We start from the raw sequence: 24,604 nt of genomic DNA, 5'->3' as shown, positions 1-24,604 counted from the left end.
GTCACATCAAAATGGCGGCTCTTAGTGAAGGATGAAGTCTTTGATAGAATGATGGTTAAAATACTCGATTTTAAAGCCATGGAAAAGACTCTGTCTTCATATTTATAGCTCATCGGTATGGCTAAGTCCACGGTGGTGTACTTCTACGACGAAGACGTAGGAAATTTTCACTATGGTATGAAAAAAGCGCCAAATATGAGTCGTACTTTGAATGAGTCTTTGACTAGTAACAGCTGTCATTATATTGTAAAAACCCTACTCTTACTTCAAGAAAATGATCAATCATTTTGCCTGATATTCTAATATTAATATATATATACATTTCCTAGGATATCTGATATCCTGTTTTACTACTGTATGTTGTTGTTGTTATGTGTGACAATCGTAACTTTAAATCTTTTTCTACGCATTCTACGTTCTTCGACCTTCTTTGTCTTGCTGCAAATGAATCCAGACACGGATAATTTTTGAATCTTAACTCAGTGGTCCTCATATTTGATTACGCTACCTTGATACTATATTCAATAAAAATATTTTTTTAAGATAATTAAAGATAAGTTTGTCATCTTAACTGCTTGTCTACCATGTGTGGTTCAAAAAATAGACAATTTGAATACATGAAATACAGAGAAAAACCTGCATGAAAGAACACCAGATTTTCTGTGACAGACAAACAGTCCCACAATGCACCTGAAGTAGTTTTTACAGAGGTTCCTAAAATTAATACCAACATGGTGTACTGTATCTAATTAATATTTGCTTTAGTTAGCTAATTATTGACCTTGACATGTCTAATAATAATCGAACAATAGGAAACACTCTAATTTGCACGCAGTGTTTTATTTAGTAACTTCTGATATTATAAGAACCTGCTTCATTTTGTCAGGCTAAAAGGTTCTCATATATTAGGTGCTTTATTGGTCAAATTTCAGCTTGGAGGTTCTTAATGCACATTGCAGTTTTTTTTAAACTGGTGCTTACTGTAGGAAATAGGGTTTTTTTACTCTGATGAAGAATGAATATTCAAAATGTCAACTGGTATGATTATGAAAAAATTAAATCCTTAAGTTTTCTTATTCACTTGTCAAATAGTAAATATGTTTGCTTGTCTTAATTCACCTTTTCGGTGCTAGCTGTCACAGGGTATAAATTGTTTTAGATCATGTTACAATCACCAAAGAGTTCAGACATTGTTCTTGAATTTCTGTACAAATGTACTGACTCTAAATGAACTATTTACATTACTTGGACGCATAGGTATAGATAAATTATTAAAGTAAAATTGATTTTTTTTACTTAGTTTTACGTGAAAATATCATATCAGCCAAAATCTCACTTGCTTAAAAAGCGGACCTTTAGCTCACGTGGGGGGGTGCGAACGCACCCCTGCACCCCCCCTAGCTACGGGCCTGAAGTCTACCTAAATTTTCTCTTTAAAGTCAGTGAATTTGTATGGAAATCCCAGAACGATGTCCAAACTTTTTGGTGACCGTAATACAATCCAAGCTAGCTCTGAAAAGGTGAATTCAATAATATTCTAAAAACATTTGTTAATTGTTTGTATGGTGTTTGCAGGACCAGGACATCCCATGAAACCTCACAGACTAACACTGACACACAACCTTGTCTTTAATTATGGGCTGCATAAGTATATGGAGGTATGTCATTCAACCAGAAGCTCATAAGGAGGTTGAAATGTATAAAGACCATATATTCCTTTTAAACTACTGTGCTTCAAAATATTCAACTTTTTTCTTGACAAATTAATTTCCAGTAAATTATGTGTTTTTGCTAAAAAATACCCAAATCTAAAGACATTCGAAATATTTGATTGACAGAATCAATAATTCAAAAAGTTAGAAAAACCAGCGAGAAGTTTGATATGTGAGGGAAGCGGCCATCTTGAAACAAAACTTGAAATTCTAAATATGTTATCAAAACTCCTAATTCCCTTATAAGTTTCTGATTTAACCAAAATTATGATTATGCCAAAATTTGAACATATATATTTTTTGCCGTAAATCATTGATATGAATCCACAAAACCAGGATTTATTTAATAGTAGTCAATAGTTTGCTTCTACTAAATCCAGTCATCCATGAGGTATTTTGATCTTTAGGTGTATAAGCCATACAGAGCCACAGGCCATGATATGTGCCGATTCCATGCTCAAGATTATATACAGTTTTTATCCAGGTAGGGTAGTGACAATACTATACCATGATAATGATAAATGCTGTACTGTGAACAGTCATTGTATCATTTCCTGCAAATGGCCTATAGAGGCTTTGCACCATCACATGATGGCAGCCATGACAGCAGGCACGACAATAGAGTCATTTTCCCTTGGGAAACTGAATTCTTTCTTGTGTAAATCAGATTAGACCAGATTCAATCCACCTTTTCTTCGCTAGCCATCACATGGTATAAATTGTGTTGGATTGTGTTACGGTCACCAAGAAGTTCGGACATTGTTCTCGGATTTCCGTACAAATGAACTGACTTTAAATGAACTATTTACTTGGTTTGTTTAGTTAGTTCTTTAAATATACAAGTAAAATATCATTTTTCTATTTTGATTGAAGCTTTTCTTACTGTTAAGAGAGCTAACTAAAGAAATCTATCTAAATTTTCTCTTTAAACTCAGTGAATTTGTATGGGAATCCGAGAACGATGTCCGAACTTTTTGTTGACAGTAACACAATCTAATAAAGTGTTTACGACATGACGGCTATTGCCGAAAAGGTGAATTGTTCCTGCCTCCTGTCATGGCTGCCATCACTTGATGATGAAAAGTCTCTATTTATGATTTGAGCTGACATTAATGCAACTAAACTTTTTTTTTAATTTTCTCATTTAGGGTGACTGTAGATGACATTCCTAGGTTAACAAAAAACCCTAGTAGTTTTAATGTGGGTGAGGACTGGTAAGTATTGATCAACATTCCTTGTACCTTTATTAGCTTTATTTACAAATGGTTGAACCTCTTCACAAAATAGTCTCTGGAAGAGCCAGGTATAATGTACTGTAGTTTTATTCTATTAAAGTGTAATTTTTTAATGACATGATGTGTCATGATAAACTTGTACATTGTAGCCCTCTATGTTTAATGTCTCTAAGTGAGACAGGACCACCATTTTATGAGACAAAGGCCTAACCATTTGTAGATATTTTAGAGCAAAGGCAGCTCCTTCTACTCAGATATTTTAAGACACTGAGTGTGAGTCCAGCCTTGCAAGCTTGGCCCACCACCTCCCACACAACAGACCACTACCTAATCAACTGAGTCAAACGGGGGATGGTCAAACCTCATCCAACCGACCTTTTTTACCTCATCGTTGTGTTCTTTTTTTTCAGCCCAGTTTTTTCAGGTCTATTTGATTTCTGTTCTATTTATACTGGTGCTTCATTAGAAGGGGCTGTGCGGCTTAATCAAAGGGTGTGTGATATTGCTATTAACTGGGCTGGAGGACTACACCATGCCAAGAAATGTGAGGTAAAAATGCATACTGAGTGGAACCCTTACTAGAATCCTTTCTAGCCTCCTTTCTAGCCTCCTTCGCAGGCTACTTGCTAGGGTTTTTAGCTGAGTGTTGTTGTTGTTTGAGAGGGTTGGGTATCCTGTGGTGAAAACGAGGAAGACTAAGGTGAGCTGGGAAGGGAAAGAAAAGAGTGAGTAATGTCTCCTCTCTCTTCCTCTGCTTTCCCTAAGTACTAGTCCTGCTGTTTACTTTCTTTCATGTTTGGGATCCCTGTGTGATAAAGGAGGGAGGAAAGGGATTGGGGAGAGGATGAACTACATGTAGCTTTCTCTCAGTCTCCCTTGATCACACACACAGGTAGCCCACTTAAGTATCAGACAAAAAAAGGCTCCAAAAAATGAGAGGTTCCTGCAGAAGAGAACACAGAGGGGGATGCAGAGGAGGCTAACATATAACTAAACTTCTGTCATTATTAGTGTTGTTGCATTTGACTGAGATATTGATATTTTTTGATAGGCATCAGGATTCTGTTATGTCAATGACATTGTAGTAGGAATACTAGAGCTATTGAAGTAAGTATCAAGCAAGAGCCATAGAATATAATTAAAGCCTTTCAGCTGTCTCAAATTAAATGTATCTTCCAGTTGTATGTACAACCTGTTACCAATCATACGATCCAGCCTGCCTCCTACCCCCCTAGGGAATGCAGTGGTACCCACACAGTCATTTTATATTATGGTTGAACCTCTGTTCATGTAGGTCTGTTGAGTACCAGCAGTTCTTATTTCTACAGGGGCATAGTCAGGTTTTTGCCTTGGAGGTGCAAAAAAATCCATCTTAAGAACATCAGTTAGTTACATGAACTTATCACATGACTACATAAGATATTTAGGTTTGTACGGCGTGAAGATAGTGGGTCAAGCCCCCTCAGTCCCCCTGGTTATGCCCCTGTTCTAGCAGGACAGGACTTTACCTTTGCCTTGTAAGAACTAATGTGATAATCCTGTTGTTTTCCAGGCACCACAATAGAGTTTTATATGTAGATATTGATATTCATCATGGAGATGGAGTACAGGTAGGACGTCAGGGATCGAGAAGGACAGGGAGGCTATCAAACCTAAAAAAACCTTCGTGAACATTTCATCAAACCCTGAAACAATCTCTGGGCTGCTCAAAGTCAGGGCTCTCTGGTCTATGTCGGGGTGTGGCTAACTCGCAGATCTAGCCCAGAGGTTGTTTATCAAAGTCTGGGGACAGCTATTTCACAGATCAAAATGGAATTTAGCTAGTTGGATTTTGCAGAGAGAGGAAAACTGGAGAACCAAGAGAAAAATCTTCAAATCAAAGGAAAGACTCGTCAAACTTTACTCAAATACATGTATGATAGCAAGTCCAGGAATCAAACCTGAGACCCCAAAAGTGAGAGGTGAGTGTGCTACACCACCCTTAGTTCACTGATTTTGGGGATTAATGTTCAGTCAGGGTAAAGATATTAATTTTAAAACTTTCTCCTGTAATCAGTTTAATATATGAAATCCTGTATTTTTGGTTTCTAGGAAGCTTTTTATTTAACAGACCGTGTTATGACTGTGTCTTTCCATAAATATGGTAACCACTTCTTCCCAGGAACAGGTACATTATCATATCATCTTTTACAAGTGTTAAAGGAACCACTGAGGGCATAAAGAAACCCTGGCAGTGACCACCCTTAGTGTCTGGCGTATCCTCTACTAATGATTACTGAATGGTTTATTAATGGTGGGTAGGGGGGTTTATGAAGGGGTTTGTGATCGGTAGAGTGTACCTCAAACTGTATCCTGTGTCCTATTGTGTAGCATGAGCCTACAGACAAAATATCAAGAAGTCATTTTATTTCAAATATGTTTTTGTAAGCTTTAACAATAAATTGCCTATAACAAATTTTGCTATTGATACACTGTACTATCAGTAATACATTTATAAACTGTCAGTATTTACAATAGTTTTGGCCCCAAAACATACCTTGAGGAACACCTTTCCAATCCTTTTTTTCTTTTTTTGCATTGTTTGCAGGAGATATGTATGAAGTTGGTGTGGACAGTGGAAAGATGTATTCCATAAATGTACCCTTAAAAGATGGCATTGATGATCAAAGTATGTATCAAAACTCTCTACCTGCGTAACAATTTATTAACAGATGGTGTGTGCTGCTCATGCACCACTACTTACCTTAAAGGCCATGAGTCATATCCTCTGCCCCAACAAGTTGCTTGGTGGTTCTCAGTTCTCTGTGGGAATTTGTCTGTAGGTTCTCTTCCCTCAAGAAAAATCTACTACTAAATTAATTCAAATTTAATTATTTAATGGGGGCTACGAGTTTGTTTATAGCCACTGACTACAAGGACAATGTCTTCTGAATTATTATAACTATTTTCTTGGTACATCAATGTCAAAAAGTCTTTATAGTACATAAGGTAAAAGCCTATTTACATCTGTGTTCCTTCAGCTAATAGCTGGTCTTCCAGGGAGGTGATGGTGCACACTCTACCCCTGTCTCTACTTCAGTGCTCTATTTTAAGAGCATTCGAAGTTGAAGCTACATGGTTTAGAAAAAATGCAAAACAGACGTGAAGATCCTGGGGATTGAACCATGGACCTTAAACTCTGAAGGCTGTGCACTAAACAACTGAGCTGTTATGGTTGCAATTAACACTTGTTGACTTTCTTATTGTCTACTTTTTTTCCAGATTATGACAGCTTATTCAAACCAATCATAACCATGGTTGTAGACCAATATCAACCAAGTGCAGTTGTTTTACAGGTACAGTGATGTTAAGTCTTCTTTCTGACTTGAACAGAATTGGAAGCAGAAAATAGCTGCCAATTCATTTTGAGAGGCAATTCATTTTTTGGGTTTATTCCTTGACTTGGGATCATATATGAGTAGAATTGTAGAACTGTTGTGCGGGAGGTCATTGTTCAAGCCTCGGCCGTACCAACACTCAGGGTCTTAAAATAACTGAGGAGAAGGTGCTGCCTTTGTAATTACATCTGCAAATGGTTAGACCTTTACGTTGCTCGGATGATTAACAGAGGACCACAAGTTTATCAGTTCAATTACTGTCAAGTGTTATCCTCTATAAACAAAGTTAATCAATTTATTTATTTATTTAAGGTATCAGGGTACCCCTAGCAACCAGTGTGCTTTCAACTGTATATAGCGCAAAATCTTTTAATAAAAACCCAAATAAAGTATACATTCCTTAAGTTGAGACGTGTTTCTGGGTCCATCAGTCACACAAAAAGTGGCAATGAGTGGATTGTGCCTTTTACAATAATATTAGCAGTTTGGCTAAGGAGTCTTACATTGAATTCCATTTCAATCTCTGTTAGACATGCCCTTACTTAGATCAAAGCAGGGGCTGTTTCAGTCCTCAATAATTGGTGAGATTTCTTCTGGTTTACATGTCTTATACTTCTTTTAAATGATTTTTCTTCATTAGTGTGGAGCAGACTCCCTAGGTTGTGATCGGCTGGGATGTTTTAACCTTAGCATCAAGGGCCATGGGTATGTACTGTACTAGAATACTATCACTAACCTGTTTCTAGCCGTCCTCGGGAACCCAGGCGTAAAATTCTGTAGTTCATTTCGCACTACTAGAGAAACAAGCGACATAATTTTATCCCTGGGTTTCCAAGAATGTCTTCTAGCTTAAGCTTACTCTTTCCCACTACAAGCCTTTTAGGAAAAAGATACTGTCTTTGGGGGTGCATGTCATTCATGTACCTTTTGAAGTATTCCTGGTAAAGAAAAATATAACTCTCAAGGGAAATACCTGTGGTTTGGAATAAGAAGACATTAAACACAATCTTGAGATGTCTATGTTGGTGTTGCAGAAAACATTCCCACATCTATGTCAGCCTGTCTGAAATATTTTACATATTCTTTGATTGCATGTTACTTCATCACTGCCTCTCGGGGAAGCTGAGAGAGAAGATTTCTCATTAGTTAAACTCACTCATTTTTATATCCTGTTGACAATTGATGTATTTATTATTCTTGTTATTCTCTATAACAGGGAATGTGTACGTTTTATGAAGTCTTTTAACCTGCCAATGCTAGTTCTAGGTGGAGGTGGATATACCATTCGAAATGTAGCAAGATGTTGGTAAGAAATACTTTGTTGTGAAGCAATCTAAAGAGCCTTCAGTATCAAGGTTAAGCACGTTACTTGGAAACATGTCTGACACTTAATTATTGTTAAAATATGGACTTCACAAAATACCAAAACTTAAGAGTCAGTTCTCAAAACTTAAGGCTAATTTTCCATACTGTCTTTATTAGTACAGTATCTTTATTAGTTCAGTATCTTGGTCTCATGAAAGTATACTCACACTATTTGTGTATGCTCTGAGGAAACTAACATTCGTTTTCTCACTAAACCTTCTAAATTCTTAGAAAACATGCTGAAAGGCACTTATGCGCAAACGTTTTTCTCTAGCATCTACAATAATAATAATAATATTATAATAATGGTTTAATCAATAGAATCCACAAGGTGGCTCTTCTCCTATTGATAAAATAATCAATATCACAATAACTGAATAAGTATGAAGTAGATCAAGGGTCAGACCTACATGTACAGACAAACAGCTCTTGATGGCTTATTGTTGTATTATGATAACAGGGCGTATGAGACATCATTACTATTAGATCAAGATGTATCAACTGAGATCCCTTATAATGGTAAGCAGATGTATACAGCTCTTATAGCCTCCTCTACAATCATCTCTGTTCTGCTCTGGGCTTTCTGTGGAACGTGTTGGGAGAGGGACAATTTTTTCTTTGCTTTCAGTCCATCTTGGCCAAATCCTTATACACACACTGTGTGGTCCGCTTATAGGAAAATACATGGAAAATATAGAAACCAGAGATGCCTGCAGAGGAAGCTAAATATTATTTATCTGAAGATATTTGTTATGCATATGGCTAGAGGATATTATTTATTTATTATTTATCTGAAGATATTTGTTATGTATATGACTAGAGGATATTATTTATTTATTATTTATCTGAAGATATTTGTTATGTATATGACTAGAGAATATTATTTATTTATTATTTATCTGAAGATATTTATTATGTATATGACTAGAGAATATTATTTATTTATTATTTATCTGAAGATATTTATTATGTATATGACTAGAGGATATTATTTATTATTTATCTGAAGATATTTGTTATGTATATGGCTAGAGGATATTATTTATTTATTATTTATCTGAAGATATTTGTTATGTATATGGCTAGAGGATATTATTTATTTATTATTTATCTGAAGATATTTGTTATGTATATGACTAGAGGATATTATTTATTTATTATTTATCTGAAGATATTTGTTATGTATATGACTAGAGGATATTATTTATTTATTATTTATCTGAAGATATTTGTTAAGTATATGGCTAGAGGATAAATTGTTTGATCTTTTAATTGTGACCAGATTACCTGGAATACTTTGGGCCAGACTTTTCTCTTCATCCAGACATTGCATCAAGAATAGAAAACCAGAATAGCAAACAGGTAAATGTAAAAATCTTCCTCTCCTCTTTTCTCTTGTCTCGTCTTCTTTCCCCTTCCCTGCCTTCCTCTTCCTTTCCTTCCCTCCTATTTTATTCCCCTTCTCTTTTCTTCTCTTGTTTCGTTTCTTTCCTGTCCTCCTCCCCTCCCTTATCTTCCCATTCCCTTCCCTTTTCTTCCCATTCATTCACCTTTCTCATTTTTCCCGTCCTATCTGGTCCTGTCCTATTCTCTTCCCTTCTCTTCCCTTCTCTTTCCTTCTCTTTCCTTCTCTTCCCTTCCATTCTCCCTTTCACTCTCCTTTCCATTTTCCTTGCTTTTTTCTCTCTCCAACCATAAACATATCTTCATGATTCCAGTACTTGGATCAGATTCGAACGACTGTCTTCGAAAACATCAAAAACCTTAACGGTGCACCAAGCGTACAGATGCAAGAGGTTCCACCAGACTACCTGTGTCTTGAGAACAACGAAGATCAAACAGACCCAGATTCCAGGCACACAGATGATGACTCGAGGTATCAAACCTTTTCGTCTCCTAAGACGTTGATTGGGGAGCGGGCTGTTGTGTTGAAAGTCAGAGGGGACTAATCCCTGGGTAGCTAGCACGGGTGGCGTAGCGGTGAGAGCGCTCGCCTATCATCGATTTGACCCGGGTTCGACTCCCACTGGGCTCTTTGTCGTATTGTGGGTAGAGTTGTTCGTTGATTCTTTCCTGTGCTTCGAGGGTTTTTCTTCGCGGGTTCTCCAGTTTTCCTTCCTCTACAAAAATCAACTTCTAAATTCGATCATGGAATGAAGGCTACAGGTTTGTTATGCTACTCTCAAAAAAACAAGGACTTTTTTCCCCCACTGTGAGCAGTCCCTGCATTTTCCTTGGTCACTGTTAGGTGTTTAAATTTGCTTGATTTGGCCGCGCAAGGATTAGTTGCTAGTTAAATATAACTGGGGTAGAGGCCGGAAGTGAAGAATGAAACAAAAACTCCCCACAATCCTCCCAAAGGGTACATTCCTGGACGATTATAGTACTCAGAGTCATAATTATTATGCATTTGACTTGCCACTTTGGTTGAAGTGAGAGGCTGGGATTGACGGAGAGGCGATCCACCTTTAACTAATATTTTTGGATAATCCGTAGGTTAGCTGAAAATGACTTTTACGACGGCGAACAAGACATCGATCGAGACTCGCCGTCTCTGGAAGTTTGAAGACTAAGTTTGCTTCTGATGTAGAACGACACTTTTTACTTGTTCATACAGATGCCCAACTAGAAGCTAACAGATATGATGTCCATCACATCAGGGCTAGGAAATGAGCGAATAATAATGTGGTCCCAAAACATACTCTGAGGAACGCCATTCCACATCTCTCCATATGACATGTGATAAGAAACCAACAACCACCTCTTATCTCAATTACTCCAGCTTTATCAAAGAAGTGATAAGTGATGTGGTCCCAAAACATACCTTGAGGAACGCCTTTTCAGATACTTCGCCGTTCTTCCATCGCGTGGTGATATATCCTTCTACGTTGCTTTTCCAGTTTTAGATAAGAAACTTTTTATTAATGCATTCATCTACTCATACGTGTGTATCATAGAGACTTCTGATGCCACAGGAAGCCCAACTCGCTTTATCCTTTTCCCCTTTGATTTCATTGCGCTTTCAGACAAAGTTTTCAATGATAATGAATATCGTGCGTTACAGTATTTTTTTGAAACAACATGACTAAAAGTTAGGAAATAAAATATATCCAAGTGACTAACCATATTTCATTCTCATAGCTTTCGGTGGATTAGCTTTTAATCAGGATAGATTTCGCAATAGGGTTTATTATTTTGCGTCGACTGTCGTAGAAAAAAAATTCAAACAAAATTCGCGCAGAAAATTGGAAGACTCGTGCGGTAGAGTTTGGTAGAGTTTGTTGCTACTCTACTGTACTTCGAGGGTCATTCTCCGGTTTTCCTCCCTCCATGAAAATCAACTTCTAAATTCTAATTCGATCTATCGGTTGCCTTGTAGTTGAGTCCTAGCCCTGTAAGGCTTTCCGTCCACCTCAGAGTGGTAAAGTTATATAAGTGAGGATTCTAACTGCAATGCGTGTGAGAAAATATCTAGATTTCGTGTGCCTAGCTCTGCGCATTTTCATAATGATCTTCAGCCCGAAGGATAATACTACTAGCATTTTGTCAAAGAAAGATTTGTTGATCCGTCTATCATCAAAGAAACCTGGTAGATGCCGGTTACCTTCGTGTAGGTCACTGTAATGCTTGGTTTAACCTCAATCGTCTCTTGTGAGACGTGCGCTTCATCGAGTGGGGAAATCTATCATACAAGTTATGGATGACTCGTCATTTACCTGCGCAAGTTCATGTACTGTACTTTTGCTAAACCTTCAATACCATTACTGTCTTTCGAACAGGACGTCAACTGTATTCATTGTCAAAGGGAATTTCATTTTATCCATTTATATAAATTTTACAGACGTCAGTGAAACTAAAAAAAGACCTTGTGCGTAAAGAGGAGAACGGAAACATTCTTATGTATGCGCGCCATCGTTTTCAAGCCAGGCATTTACAGCATTTCAATAGGAAAACAAGCTTTTCCTGAAGCAGCGACAATGCTATGATGACGAATTCGAAGGCTTGCGCATTAAAAAGAGCACACATTTGTTCTTCGCCGTTTCGAGACCGTAACGTCTCTTCTGACTCCTTTCGGTGTGGACGTACCCAAGGGTTTCATCTACGTTCACGTGGCATGTAAATGTCAAAAAATAAGTAAGAGTTCTTAATGAGCTCAGGTTGTGATTTTGTACTAGGAAATTTTACTAACGCAGTTTATGATTTTTGCTAGAGAGGGTGTGAAGGGAAGGTTAAGATTAAGCCTTACCCAAAAGGTTAAGTTATGCTTAATCTATTGCCCTTGGCTTATAGATAATCTATACTTCCCATACTTAAGCAAGTGCCACCACTTCTTATTCTTTGTCAAGTGTAGCGTCCCATATCTGATAAAAGACACATGATATTCTGCTCTTATCCTTGGCTATGATGTCACACTCCATACCATGTACCATTCTGCTCTTATCCTTGCTCACGCGCAAAAGTTATATATGTAAGCCCTTGTACGACCACGTTACTAGAGTAGGGCGGGAGTGACGAAATAAGAAAGTAGTATTTGTCAAGAGGTGGCCATTGATTGGTTGCCTAACCACAAGTCACTAGTTCTAAATGATGACCAACGTTACCGTACTCAGACGAATGGTAATGCATGCAACTGCCAATGCAAATTAGCGCAGCTGTACTGAGAGCTATGATTGAATCTAATTGGATGGTTGTATGTAGTGTATAGGAGTGCAGAGCATGGTTAGTTGCGTGTTTACTCACCCCGGTGCGCTCTTCGACCACCCCCTAAAACGTGCAGGTTGCAAATTTGCAACCTCTGTTTTGTTATCATAGGTCCACTGAAAACGACTAGCCTAGTTGCTTCCTTTAAGCACACCTTTCCTACGGGGGTTCATATGCTCCCTCACTATTTTGCTTCTTCGTTCTCGTAGCCTTTCGTCTTCGTCTTGAAAATGATTCTGATTTACCATCCTAAAGTTCCACTTGAATCAGAATTTTGAAGAAAATTAATTAGAATAATGAAAACTTGTCTGGACGATTGCTCATGGTAACGAAACACAGCTCGTCAAACTATCTGGATGTCACATCTTTTTAAACCGAATTCTATACTCCGGCTTGATTGTTCATCTGATATCGCTGTTTTATTCAAAGCCATCAAACATCTGCAGCCATTAACGACCTTACTGACACGTGTAATTCAATATCAATAAGACTTTAAACTAACAAACAGTACAATTTACGATGAGATAGGGCGCCAGGGTCATCTAAATGATGAGATAAAAGACGTACCGGCAAACTTGACACGTTGCAGTTTTACGACTACCCCTCCCATCCTAGGGACAATGTGTCAGGAAATGACTGCTATATACAAAGTGAGCTCGAATGTTTGAACCCGATGTTTTCATCCAGACTTGCTCTCAACCTACATACAACGTATCAGAGTCTTACCTTTTAGTATCGGTATTTTTAAAAGCAGAAAGGCTGCAAATCCCCCCGGGGGGGGGGGGGGGGACTCCGGGAAAAAAGTACCGGGGATGCTTGTCGTATCTCTTAGGGGTAAAAATTCGCGATTTCATATCCTTTACGGTGTTAAATACGAATTTTTGAAAATCGGCATTTTCTGGTATCTCTTAGGGTGTCAGAAAAGGAGAGAGGCGCGCAACGATATGGCTTATCCTAGGCGCTTTTTATATAAAATTTAATATTATTTGTTGTGGTATCTCTTAGGGGTTAAAAATCATTCAGCCACGCCCATTTTTAAAGACTTCCGGTATCTTTTAGGGGTCTTTTTGAAAATTTCCGACGAGCATCCCCGGTACTCCCCCCCCCCCCCCCCCCCCCGGGTACAAAATCTCTGCCTGCCGTAATACGTACTTTGGGCTGATAATCAAATTATTGTGATCGATTATATAGACCCATTGCACTAATTCTCCATCCGGGGATTAAAACAATTAGGTTTTATCTTGAGATTTGAAAATATTTCTCATTTATCCTTTTATTTATTGCTTTGTCCCCCAGATTGACTTTTAACTTTTACCTATATAGGATGACCGAGCATTAGAGCTACTGTATAATCATTAGTATCACCATGATAACTGATCCTAATCGTCCGTTACAGCTGAATGTCCTTGGATCGGTGTCCAGATCAAGTTACTGCTATACCATCAAGATCATTGTTATCTTCATTATCATGATTATCATCAACATCAATGTCATCATCATCATCGTTATCATCATTACCATCATCACTGCCCATCATCAACATCATTACCACCTTTACCATTGTAGATCGCTTCATCATATCGTCGTCATGGCTACCATCCTCGCTGACCATCATCACCACCATTATTTGAATTCTTTTTTTTTTTTTACTAACTTTTTCCATAAGGGCAGGAACGTAACACCACAACAACTTTCGCCAATGACTGTAGGCCGTGTAGTAATTATAAGCACAGGCATTGAAGAGGATGATGTCAGCAGCGTCTCAGTTGGTCTTTCACGTCCAAGGGGTGTATAGTGAAAATATACTGAACCATTGCCACCTTCACCATGTGGTTATCATCCTTCAGTCAATGTATCCTATTGTAAAACGTGAAAATTGGCACCTGAACGGAACAGACCATGCATGCGCTGAGACGAGCAAATCAAGGTTAAAACTCATCGTCCACAGATAAGCTTGGGGTTGGGTGCCAAGAGGTAAGCTTGACGCGCGATCTCGCCTACCCCAGGGAGGTAACCATGGCAACCCTGCCAAAGTCCAGGTACCTAGAACCCGTCACACTGACAAAGTCAGTGGAATACTCACCCGATAGGAATTTTATGCTTTGCCCAGGGAGAGGAGGGTGGGCACCGAGCTTTCAAGGCAGTCTGAACGACGCAAAAGCTCTGCCAAATTGCAACCAACAGTCAGTAACACGTGACGCTCGGCAAAGCTAGCAATAAATTAAGCTGTTCGAGAAGCATGAGAGGGGGGTCCCGTTAGGTAGAGAAGGGACCGCCAACCGCTGACCAGCTTGCCTCGATTTTAACTACGCCTAAATTCCATTTAGCCACATTAAATTCAATACCACACGTAGTTTATAGGTGACATAAGATGTAACGGCTATGCGGTGCACAGTTATGTCATGCGCAGTAATTTCATGTACAGGGCGACCCTACAGCAATGCAATGACGTCATATTCTCTCCCGCAGCAAGGTTAAGGCCAATCGGAAGTGAATAGATTTAAAACCCAAGCAACTGGAATAAATTTGTCGAAAGATGTCCCATCTATTGGCAAGAGCTTATATTTCATTTGACTGATTCGCGATCAAACTGCGAGTGCGCCCATCTTCCTCTTACGTGCGTAAACGAAAGCCAATGATAGGCGCGCTTCAAACCTGAACCAGATTGGGTGTTAGTTCCCTACGTGTGGCCCTCACCATCATTTATACAAAAGCGTAATTAAGGTCACCAATAAGATACCGTAGCTAGACCAGCGCGCAGAAGTACGCCGGTCAAAGTATCGTTCGATTCCTTGCTCAATCTCCAATTCACTCAAGACAAGAATCCTACAGAGAAAATCAAAATCAGGATAAAAAAGGTGAAGTATATAGGATTGGTGAGACTGATAATAGATGTGTAGCGGCTTGGTAATAGTTCAATAAGTCAGGTAAACACACTCAAACTCACCAAAAACCTACCAATATAAAGGAAGATTGGTATTGGAGTAATTTTAATGCGTTTCTGACAACTCGGCTGTTAAATGAAGCGATTCAGCGCTCTTCTAGTATGTTCATTTAACAGCATAGTGCTTTTGAAAACTCGTGCGGTAACATGTCGTAAAACACGACAAGTCTATTGTTCAATCTCGAAAAGTGTAAGGCACAGTCGCAAGAGGATTATTACTGACAAGCGAGCGGCGTTGCTTTGTAGAGAGAGGATTTTCTTGATGTCATTCTTAATCCTTTCCTTCTTAGAATCGACGCTTGGTTTCCTGCTATAAAGACTGGATTCCTAAACCCGCAAAATGGCCCAAGTCGTTCTGATTTTGTGTATCGCTACTCTCGGACTGTGCGGTAAGTTGAAATCAGAAAATATCGAATATCTTGTCATCATATTTGGATAACGGATCGACACGAACTAATCAACAGATTTGATCAATAATTTGTAGTATCTTGAGCTTGCAGTGTGTATCTTTGCGTCAAGTGGTTTGAAATAACAAATGTATTCTTTGGATCTGGATATTTCCATGCTCTTTGCAGCGCAACATTATCTGTTTCCCAGATGTGGGGTTCCTCGCTGTCGAACTCCAGATAAACGACCTCAACTTTCTATAAACTAACATGTAACTCAATGGAAATGCAAACGGGAGTTGACAGCTCAATCAAGGTCTGTTACGCGAGACCAGAAACTGTACTCAAACTCGTGAAGATTAGGGGGTAGAGACGCGATCATAAAACAATATATTGTTGTACTACAAAGCTAGAAAACACAACAAATGAATCTATATGACAGTCTAGTCTGTTTTGTTTCTGTCATCTCTAAGTTCTTTTGAGGATTTCATACGCTTCATAGGATGTTCTCCCGCTCTCAATTCACTCAAAATAAACGACCTCAGCCCACCGAGGGGGGAGGGGTGCGATGCGGTATTCATTTATTACAATATCAAAATGAAAGGACCAGTCGATGACACTGGGGAATGATCCCCCAAAAGGTTAATACGTTTCAGCAAACATTTTGTTTTGATTTTCTTAAAGAGGTGTGATTCAAGATTATACGCGCGTGGGAACCAATCTCTTTTCTCTAACAGACGGACCATTAGATAGTTGATGGAGGGGTTGCGTAAATCCCCCCAAAAATATCGAGCTAGCACTTAAACCTCCAAAAACATATCGTGCAACCTCTTCTGCTAGAAGAAAAATATATAACTGTACGCAAAAAAATAACGTGCAAGGGTTGAGCCAGAAAAATAAATATCGTGCAACCAAGACTCTTGCAATCCCCCCAATAATTATCTAATGATTCATCACTAAGCTTGTACAAGTGGTTTATATGTAGATGGAAGAAGTTCAAACTAGTTATGGACTTTTGGTAGATGGTTAACAAATCTGAACAAATCACTCTATCCTCCTCTTACCTCTCCCTCCCGGAACGACTATTTATTGACAAACCAACACATTAACCGTTTCTTTTTTTATCAGATACCACAAAAATAATAACGAATACTAAAATGATTTCAGGTAAGTTGAATAAAACTATCATTCAAAATTTTTTTATAAATGACTTTCAGAGAATGTTCGTTCGTTCGTTCGTTCGTTCGTTCGTTTCATTCGTTGTCCTTATCATTTATAGAAATGCCTTCGCTTTATATTTTTCTTAAAAGCTCAAAACCTAGATTATTTGACTGTAAATTCAAGCGGTGACACTACACGCAAAAGGTGTCATCTTTCTACCCGATGACATACATTGACTCCAAGCCATAGACCCAAGAAAAGCCATGTTTAACGTCATTTATCGCTTTTAAATCAGAGCATAATTAAGGAAATTCACTGTTAATGATGACATCCAAACCAACCCAAATTGAATTCCGCCAAACTTTATAAGGTCTAAAAAGTAATATGACACGGGTGAAAATCATCACTACAGCTAGAGTGATCTTAACCCATCAAACGAAAATATTATTTGGTTTTTAAATGTATAATAGTAAAATGGACACAAAAGAAAACAATGAAAATAAGATTTACTTACCTTTATTGCGGCCGAGGTAGTTTACTGACTATTTTACTGGTTATATTAAACCAGGAACACCGTTTCTGATAAAAAGACTACTGCATGTTGCTGTTGTAATTCTATTCCTTTTTTATCAATTCCTTGGTTGGTGTCGTCGTCGTTGTTGTTGTTATTGTTGCAGTTTCACGTATTGTAGTCATAATTACTTATTCCTTATTCCACCCACGTCACTTTCCCTTTAGTATTACTTCTTTGTTTCAAGGATAACATTAATATCGTAGGTACATGTTTATTCCAGATCCTGTGAAGCTATTACTCACTCCACCAGCGCCAACTAAGGTCATCACGCCACCAAAGAACACCCGTAAGTCTCATTTATGGGTAGCATGGGTGGCGTTCGCGGCTAACGCGTCGTCTTTCACCGCTGTGAGTCCAACGGATCGGGTCGTTGGTTCAAGCCCTGCGGTCGCCACATGTGAATTGAGTTTGTTTGATGTGTTGTTCTCTCCTATGCTACGAGGGTTTTCTCTGGGTTCTCAGGTTTCCTCCCTCCGTAAAAATCAACATGTGAGTTGAGTGTTGTGGCATAGAACATTTAATGTAGTGGTAGTACGTGTGAGCGAAAAGTGTCCCCAATAAGTGCGAAAGCGCTAGAACGACTAGACACTTAAATAAAAGTGATATTATTTGTTAAGTCTATATTACTTCTTTGTTTCAAGGATAACATTAATATCGTAAGTACATGTTTATTCCAGATCCTGTTAAGCTACTACTCACTCCACCAGCGCCAACTAAGGTCATCATACCACCAAAGAACACCCGTAAGTCTCATTCACACATCATTCTTTTCAATAATGAACACATCAGAACTTTTCTGAGATGGAGAAACATGATGCATTGTGGTCTAGCTTAGGTACAAACACGTTTTGTTCATCATACCTTATATGGTGTTGTTTGTACCCAAGGTAAACCACAATGCATCCAGTCTATCAATGGTGGGACAAGGAAGGCTTATAACCAGAAGAAAAGGAACTAAGGCAAAAAAGAGTTTGTGATGAACAAACTAAAGTGTATACAAATTACGTTAAAATAAATCAAATGTGTCACGCCAATTTCCTAATGGGAAATTTTATCGATTGCATGAAGGGAGAGGTTGAAAAATCATTATGGCTTGGCTAAATCACTTGAATTTTTTATTTTTTTTTTTCTCTGGGTCATAAGAGGAATATTTGCGTTAGCAGCTTTGTTAGCAGTCTAACTAGTGGGCTTTGGCGAAAGGGGGTCTCATATAATTCTTAGGATATTTAAGTTAGCAGTGCGGACAAGTTGGGCTTATAACCGGGATTTTCCATACACGAGCTGAGTGAGTTATGCAAGTTATTGTTTTCCTATAACTCTTGTAACTATTTCCTATTGTGCCGTGTTTGATGTGTAAAATGATTTGCTTTATTGCAGAACCAACAACATTACCAGTAGCAACCACAGAAGGTAATGTAGCTCAAAATGTTGACAGATTATATTGGTTTTAATGTTAGTAAGGGAGTTATCATTATTTAACGGGGGAGGGGGGGGGGAGGGGGGGGGGGGGGGAGGACCACTAAATTTGTGGGGAGGGCCATATTTTTTTGAATGTGTGTTTGGGGAGGGTTGCCTTTTTTAATAATGGGTGTAGGGAGGGCCACAATTTTTTGACTTAAGAAAATGAAATGTTAATAAAATATTTTTTCCATCAGGATTTCTGGTATATACATTTTTGGGGAGGGTCATAATTTTTTATATCCTATTTAAGGGATATAGATTTTTTTCTTTGCCTTTCAAGGAAGGGCCTCTATTTTCTTGACAGGGTTCAATGCAAATTTGGTGGCCCTTCCCCCCGATAAATAATGATAACTCCCTAAACCTTGCTATATTGTTTGTTTTTCATCAACAGACCCAGCAACGTTGCTGAGAAAATACCAAGGTACATTAAATTGAACTTTATAGTCGTGTAATCTTTGAGTTAGCTTTGAGTGATTACAGGACTCTTAAGCCCCACTCTACCTATTATTAGGTATCAGGTATATGTACGATACGAAAGTCATGAGGAGATTATGGAATGAGTTTGAAAGAATTTCTACAAATGGACTCCACAGAAATTAGGAGAACTATGATGGAAAAATCAGCCCTTACACGACTTCTGCAGCAAGTGATGCAGACAGAAGCTCCCCAAGGATGCTAGTCTCCGAAAAGGGGAAAAATGACGATGATGTGTTTCCCTATAAGCATAGAGAAAACACAGTAGCGGATCTAGGGGTAGTTCTATGGGTTCCATAGACTCCCCACTCCCCCCCCCCCCCCCCCCCCCACCCCCACCCCTTCGTGAGATCTCGTGAAGCTAATCATGTTCTTTACGCTCAGTACAATTACATTGGAACCCCCCTTTTGTGAAGCCAACCTTTCTGCGTGGTGGCCATTTTGGAACCCTCTTCCTTCCTTCCAAATTCCTGGATTCCCCAATTAGTCTCTACGCAGCCGCTATTAGTTTCGTCACGCAACGCTATAGGGGAGTGAGCGTGGCGTGACGACACTAATAGCGTCTGCGTAGGAGACTATTAGCCAATGAAATTAAACAGCAATGCATTAAAATGATTGGTATTTCTTTAATTGCTGTCCAGTTTTCCCCACCGAATGTGGCATCCAGCAGCACACACCGAACCCCACCAGAAGAAGACGTAAGCGGGTTGTCGGCGGTCAAAGCGCACAAGAAGGACAATTCCCTTGGCAGGTGGCGCTCTTGTTTAAGGGGCAGCACTACTGTGGAGGATCTGTCGTTCACCGTAACTGGATTGTAACAGGATCGCATTGCTTTAGTAAGTTGGATCAATGTTGTCTCAAAATTACGATAGACCAATAGTCCCCTTCACAGTTCCCTGCGTCATCTTGAAAGGTAGCCGTGCCTTTGCATCGCAGCGAGACGAACGGTGAGCTTGCAATGATAGGGACCTGTGAATAATTGTCTAGGGTGTTAGATAAAGGTCTCTATCATTGCAAGCTTACCGCTCGTCTCGCTGCGATGCAAAGGCACGGCTACCTTTCAAGATGGCGCAGGGAACTGTGAAAGGGACTATTCGGCTAACGCATTGCAGTTTTACCCAATTCAAATTTACTGGGAATACGTTTCTTTGTCTAATATATTAACATAACATATTCATATGAATGCTTCATTGACATGTAAATATAATGGACAAAGAAAAGTATAGCCAGTAGATTTGAATTGGCTGAAACCGCAATGCGTTAGCCGAATTGGTATATTAAGAAAAGCGCACAAGAACGGTGCGTTTTCTCTTACTCACCTACTCGCTCTGAACGCATTTTAGATCCCTTCACGTCACATGACCCCAAAGACTGGATCGTAAAATTGGGAGAACATCGCCTGCGAAACGAAGAAGTGTTCGAGCGAGCCGTACGAATTACAAACATAACGATACATGAATGGTACAAGTCCATGTGGTTTGAAGGAATCACGGATACGCCTCCTACCTACGATATTGGTGAGTGAACTGAATAAAACACACACCAGGGGGTAGGGGGTGGGTGTTGTAGTTGGGGTGGGGAGGGGGGGGGTACTCAGTACCATGAATGGTACAAGTCCATGTGGTTTGAAGGAATCACGGATACACCTCCTACCTACGATATATTAGAAATAAAACACCCCCAAGGGAGTAGGGGGTGGGTGTTAAGTACTTGCAGCATAGAGTAAAGTAAACAAAACCCTTCAAATTAACGTGTCATGTTAATTTTTGTAGCAATTTTGAAGCTGGAGCGTCCAATAGTGTTTAACCGTCACATTCAACCTATCTGCATAATGCGTCCTGATACTCACTTTAACTGGGGGCAGAAGTGTACAGTGTCAGGATGGGGTCACTTGAAGTGGAACGGATCCCAACCAAACGTCCTCAACTATGCAGAAGTACCCATCATCTCACACAGAGACTGTAATAAGGAAAAATCATACAACGGGACGATCCACGGGACGGCACTATGCGCGGGATACCCGCAAGGCCAAGTAGACTCTTGCGAGTATGACAGTGGTGGACCGCTGGCTTGTAAGAAGTGTGGGCGCTACTACTTGACTGGTGTTGTGTCGTGGGGTCACGAATGCGCTTTACCTCACAAGTACGGTGTGTATGCTCGCATGGAGGCATTAACACCCTGGATGGTGTCTATTATAGGGGAAGAAGAAGCTGTCACAGAAGCAATGAACGTGAGGGTGGGATAGTATAGTAGTATAACAGGTTTATTATTGATTCATTAGATTCATTTTGGTTACTACTGAAGAGAGATATTTTTGTAACATAACGAGTTTGACTCTCACAAAATGGATTGAATTTATTACGTAGAGAAGATTTTGTTTGTTTGTGGAAATGACGTGAGTTGACAAGGATAATGCAATCCGAGTCACGCAATATCATGTCCAGTCACGAGGTGTCACGATGCCGAAAAACTGATGTAAGATCACGGTGGTTGGCGTATATGGCGTTACGTTATGGTACTTGACGTAAAGCGTCACGTCACTTCACGATGCTAAGCGTATTGTGTCAGATCGCAGTGCAAGGCGGATGGTTTTACCTTACGTATTCCACAACCATACAAACTCTTCCTCCTATTTTTACTATTATATTCAAACATATTTTACAACTAGGAACGGATAGACAGAATAGATCTAATTTTCCCATTTCAGATCACGTGTCATCCCACACGAAAAGACACATGATACAAAACAATTAAAGAATCATATTCTCTTGGGAATGACGCGGTTTGAAATGGGAAAAACATTGTAACGCAACGAATTCGAAGAATAATAGCATGAATAATTTTTTCTTAAAACTGAGACGCACGACGGTAATGCGTTAACCTTTCTTCTTCATATTTTTATCGCTTAATTCAGTGCCTTCGTAAGATATTACCCCAAATGTAGTATTCAACCTAATACCCCCATTTCGAGTTCGCATTTACTCAGTCTTAGCCTCGATTGTGTACAAATGTACTATTTTCTTTTATTAAGGTCCATTGTATAGTAAGGCATGTGCGCACTACGGAACAATACGAGTTGATTAAACTTCCATTGGTTTTGGTTGAATAGCTGAACTTTACTCGACGCACAACTGAGGCTAAGACTGAGCAAAAATGAACTCGAAACTGGAGTATTTTAGATGATATACGTCATAATTTTAGAGTATTAACGTAATATAACATGACGATTCGCATCATTATTTTGAAATATTGACGTTATATTTTGGAATCTTACGTCTGATATTTCCTTATATATTTGAAGGACTAAGATTGATCCGTGTAGAAATACACGATATCTATTCTAGTAACACTATCTTAATTCTAATTTCGGGATGAATTATCATCTTAATATATCATGTCTTGAAAGAAAGAGAGTAAAGAAAGGGACAAAATAAATGGGAGAATGAGACTAAAAAAACAGACAACATTGGTCTACTGCATTAGCTATTCAGAGGTCGAGCAAAAAAACCTGGTCGCGTTGGTATTGCAGTGCATTATGGGTGTTTGTCACAGCACTTCCAAGATGGCGTTTCCAGTGTGTCCATGTACTGGAAAAGTCCCACAATGCATCGCGATGCCAAATCCACCCAGGTTTTACCCAACCACGTCACCGAATGGCTGATATACGAAAATGAGGACTAGGATGTATATTTGCATGATTGTTTCAACAACGAAAAAGTAAGTGATCGTTTACATAATAACCTCCACGAGAAAGCTGGGCTTTTTCAATTTTAACAATAAAAAAAAAGAATAGTTATTAGTGTAATTATATTTCTATTATCACTACCTTTAAGGCTCTTGGCTTGGTTATGGGGGATCGAAATCAAACGACCTAAACCCTATCGATAGGTAACACCCGATTTTCACTACTAAAGCAAGTTAAATGATTTATATGTGTTTTATTGATACTTTTTTGTCCCTTGGGAATAAAGAGTGGATCAAATTGAAATATTCTGACGGTTTTTATAACTTATCTTAAAGTTGGAAAAAGTGTGCTAAAACTCTTATACATGGAAGAGCGAGGAACGCCTGGTTAAAACCACGATTTTTACACCAACGGATTAAGCTCCATTTTCAACATTTTGAGCTGGTGTAAAATCCATGATTTTCACCAGGCGTTCCTCGATCTCCTATCAATAGGTAACACCCCATTTTCACGACTAAAACAAGTTAAATGATTTATATGTGTTTTATTGGTACTTTTTTGTCCCTTGGGAACAAAGTGTGGCCCAAATAGCATAATTTTGACTGTTTTTCTACTTATTCTGAAACCATGGTTCCCTTGTATCCTTATCTTGGTTATTGGGTATCATAAAATGAAGCCATATAACCATGGTTTCCTTGTATCCTTATCTTGGTTATTGGGTATCATAAAATTAAGCCATATAACCATGGTTCCCTTGTATTCTTATTTTGGATATGGCAGAACGAAATGTGAAATATTTTTAGAACAAAAGCAAACAATGGACCTAATCCACACAGGGCGTAATGTTTTGCTTATTTCAGTAGGCCACGGTCACTCTCTTGATAATAAGATTCTTTGTTTGAGTCGTATGCATACATGATTTGACATTGAGCTTATTGAAACACATTTATAGTATTGTTCGGTCAAGAGACCGAGAAGACCGCCTTGTTATCCATTGTTTCATTGCGTACGTCTCAAGTGAAGTTTCGCGTCTGACCTTAGTCTTGGTCTGATATTCCTAACAGTCTCAGAAGTGGAGCACAAACGTTGTTTATCATACGTACTCTCTCAAACCCGGTGCTTCTTTGCGCCATTTGTCATCATTCCCAGTTGCATTTCTAACGACAGAAATAATGGTTATAAGATTCTATTTTAGGTTTTTCCTTGCTTGGATTCGTGTGGTTCATGATCCAGTCTGTAAGTCCTTGGCTCAATTTGAAAACGTGCGAACTTGTAAATCTTTTTGCGATAGCAGAGGGTTAGCAGAGATGTCTTTATACCTTATGATCATGCATCTGTCCTCTATACTCGCGTTTCTTCATCAGAATTTGCAATGTATCTTAAGTTGTAGGTAGTGGGTTTCGCAGACAGATTTAACGCCATTTGCATCCCAGGATCTGGTATTCTTTCATCCATCTCAAATTGATGCGTGAATTGATGGTCCCGCGTGGGTCCCGAACATGTACAACACACGGTGTGCGGGTTTTCAA

At 38.9% G+C, this 24,604-nt stretch overlaps 2 protein-coding genes across 3 annotated transcripts; both read left to right on the top strand.

Moving 5' to 3' along the window:
- The first annotated feature begins 19 nt into the window (after positions 1-19).
- Positions 20-10,811, top strand: LOC116291036 (histone deacetylase 3). The gene is made up of 16 exons (XM_089030865.1): positions 20-175; positions 1,576-1,658; positions 2,120-2,196; positions 2,861-2,926; positions 3,358-3,496; positions 3,999-4,054; positions 4,500-4,557; positions 5,039-5,114; positions 5,535-5,615; positions 6,209-6,282; positions 6,965-7,029; positions 7,541-7,630; positions 8,150-8,208; positions 8,972-9,051; positions 9,408-9,565; positions 10,186-10,811. The coding sequence occupies exons 1-16, from the start codon at positions 118-120 to the stop codon at positions 10,253-10,255; spliced, it is 1,290 nt and encodes a 429-aa protein (XP_088886991.1). The 5' UTR covers positions 20-117; the 3' UTR covers positions 10,256-10,811.
- A 2,781-nt stretch (positions 10,812-13,592) lies between these two features.
- LOC148910984 (coagulation factor IX-like) lies at positions 13,593-23,378 on the top strand. Of its 2 annotated transcripts, none has more exons than XM_089030869.1 (10): positions 13,593-14,364; positions 15,625-15,723; positions 16,849-16,887; positions 17,676-17,741; positions 18,133-18,198; positions 18,833-18,865; positions 19,308-19,337; positions 20,032-20,226; positions 20,734-20,907; positions 21,163-23,378. In XM_089030869.1, the coding sequence occupies exons 2-10, from the start codon at positions 15,675-15,677 to the stop codon at positions 21,633-21,635; spliced, it is 1,125 nt and encodes a 374-aa protein (XP_088886995.1). In that variant the 5' UTR covers positions 13,593-14,364; positions 15,625-15,674; the 3' UTR covers positions 21,636-23,378. The 2 variants fall into 2 exon arrangements, with proteins under 2 accessions (XP_088886995.1, XP_088886994.1); XM_089030868.1 differs by lacking the exon at positions 13,593-14,364 and adding an exon at positions 14,930-15,248.
- The last annotated feature ends 1,226 nt before the right edge of the window (positions 23,379-24,604 follow it).

The sequence above is a fragment of the Actinia tenebrosa genome, unplaced genomic scaffold (genome assembly GCF_029948245.1).
Source record: "Actinia tenebrosa isolate PJP-AT-01 unplaced genomic scaffold, QUT_ActTen_1.0 PGA_scaffold15__27_contigs__length_11533743, whole genome shotgun sequence".
Lineage (NCBI taxonomy): Eukaryota > Metazoa > Cnidaria > Anthozoa > Actiniaria > Actiniidae > Actinia > Actinia tenebrosa.
This window is presented reverse-complemented; position numbering and strand designations above follow the sequence as displayed.

Bases quoted from the DNA above. Each gene is read 5' to 3' on its own strand.
- LOC148910984 (XM_089030869.1), top strand. From the start codon at position 15,675: ATGGCCCAAGTCGTTCTGATTTTGTGTATCGCTACTCTCGGACTGTGC. The intron at 19,338-20,031 runs GTACATTAAATT...ATTGCTGTCCAG, and splicing joins GTTGCTGAGAAAATACCAAG to TTTTCCCCACCGAATGTGGC. The intron at 20,227-20,733 runs GTAAGTTGGATC...AACGCATTTTAG, and splicing joins AACAGGATCGCATTGCTTTA to ATCCCTTCACGTCACATGAC.
- LOC116291036 (XM_089030865.1), top strand. From the start codon at position 118: ATGGCTAAGTCCACGGTGGTGTACTTCTACGACGAAGACGTAGGAAAT. The intron at 5,115-5,534 runs GTACATTATCAT...CATTGTTTGCAG, and splicing joins CCACTTCTTCCCAGGAACAG to GAGATATGTATGAAGTTGGT. The intron at 9,566-10,185 runs GTATCAAACCTT...GATAATCCGTAG, and splicing joins CACACAGATGATGACTCGAG to GTTAGCTGAAAATGACTTTT.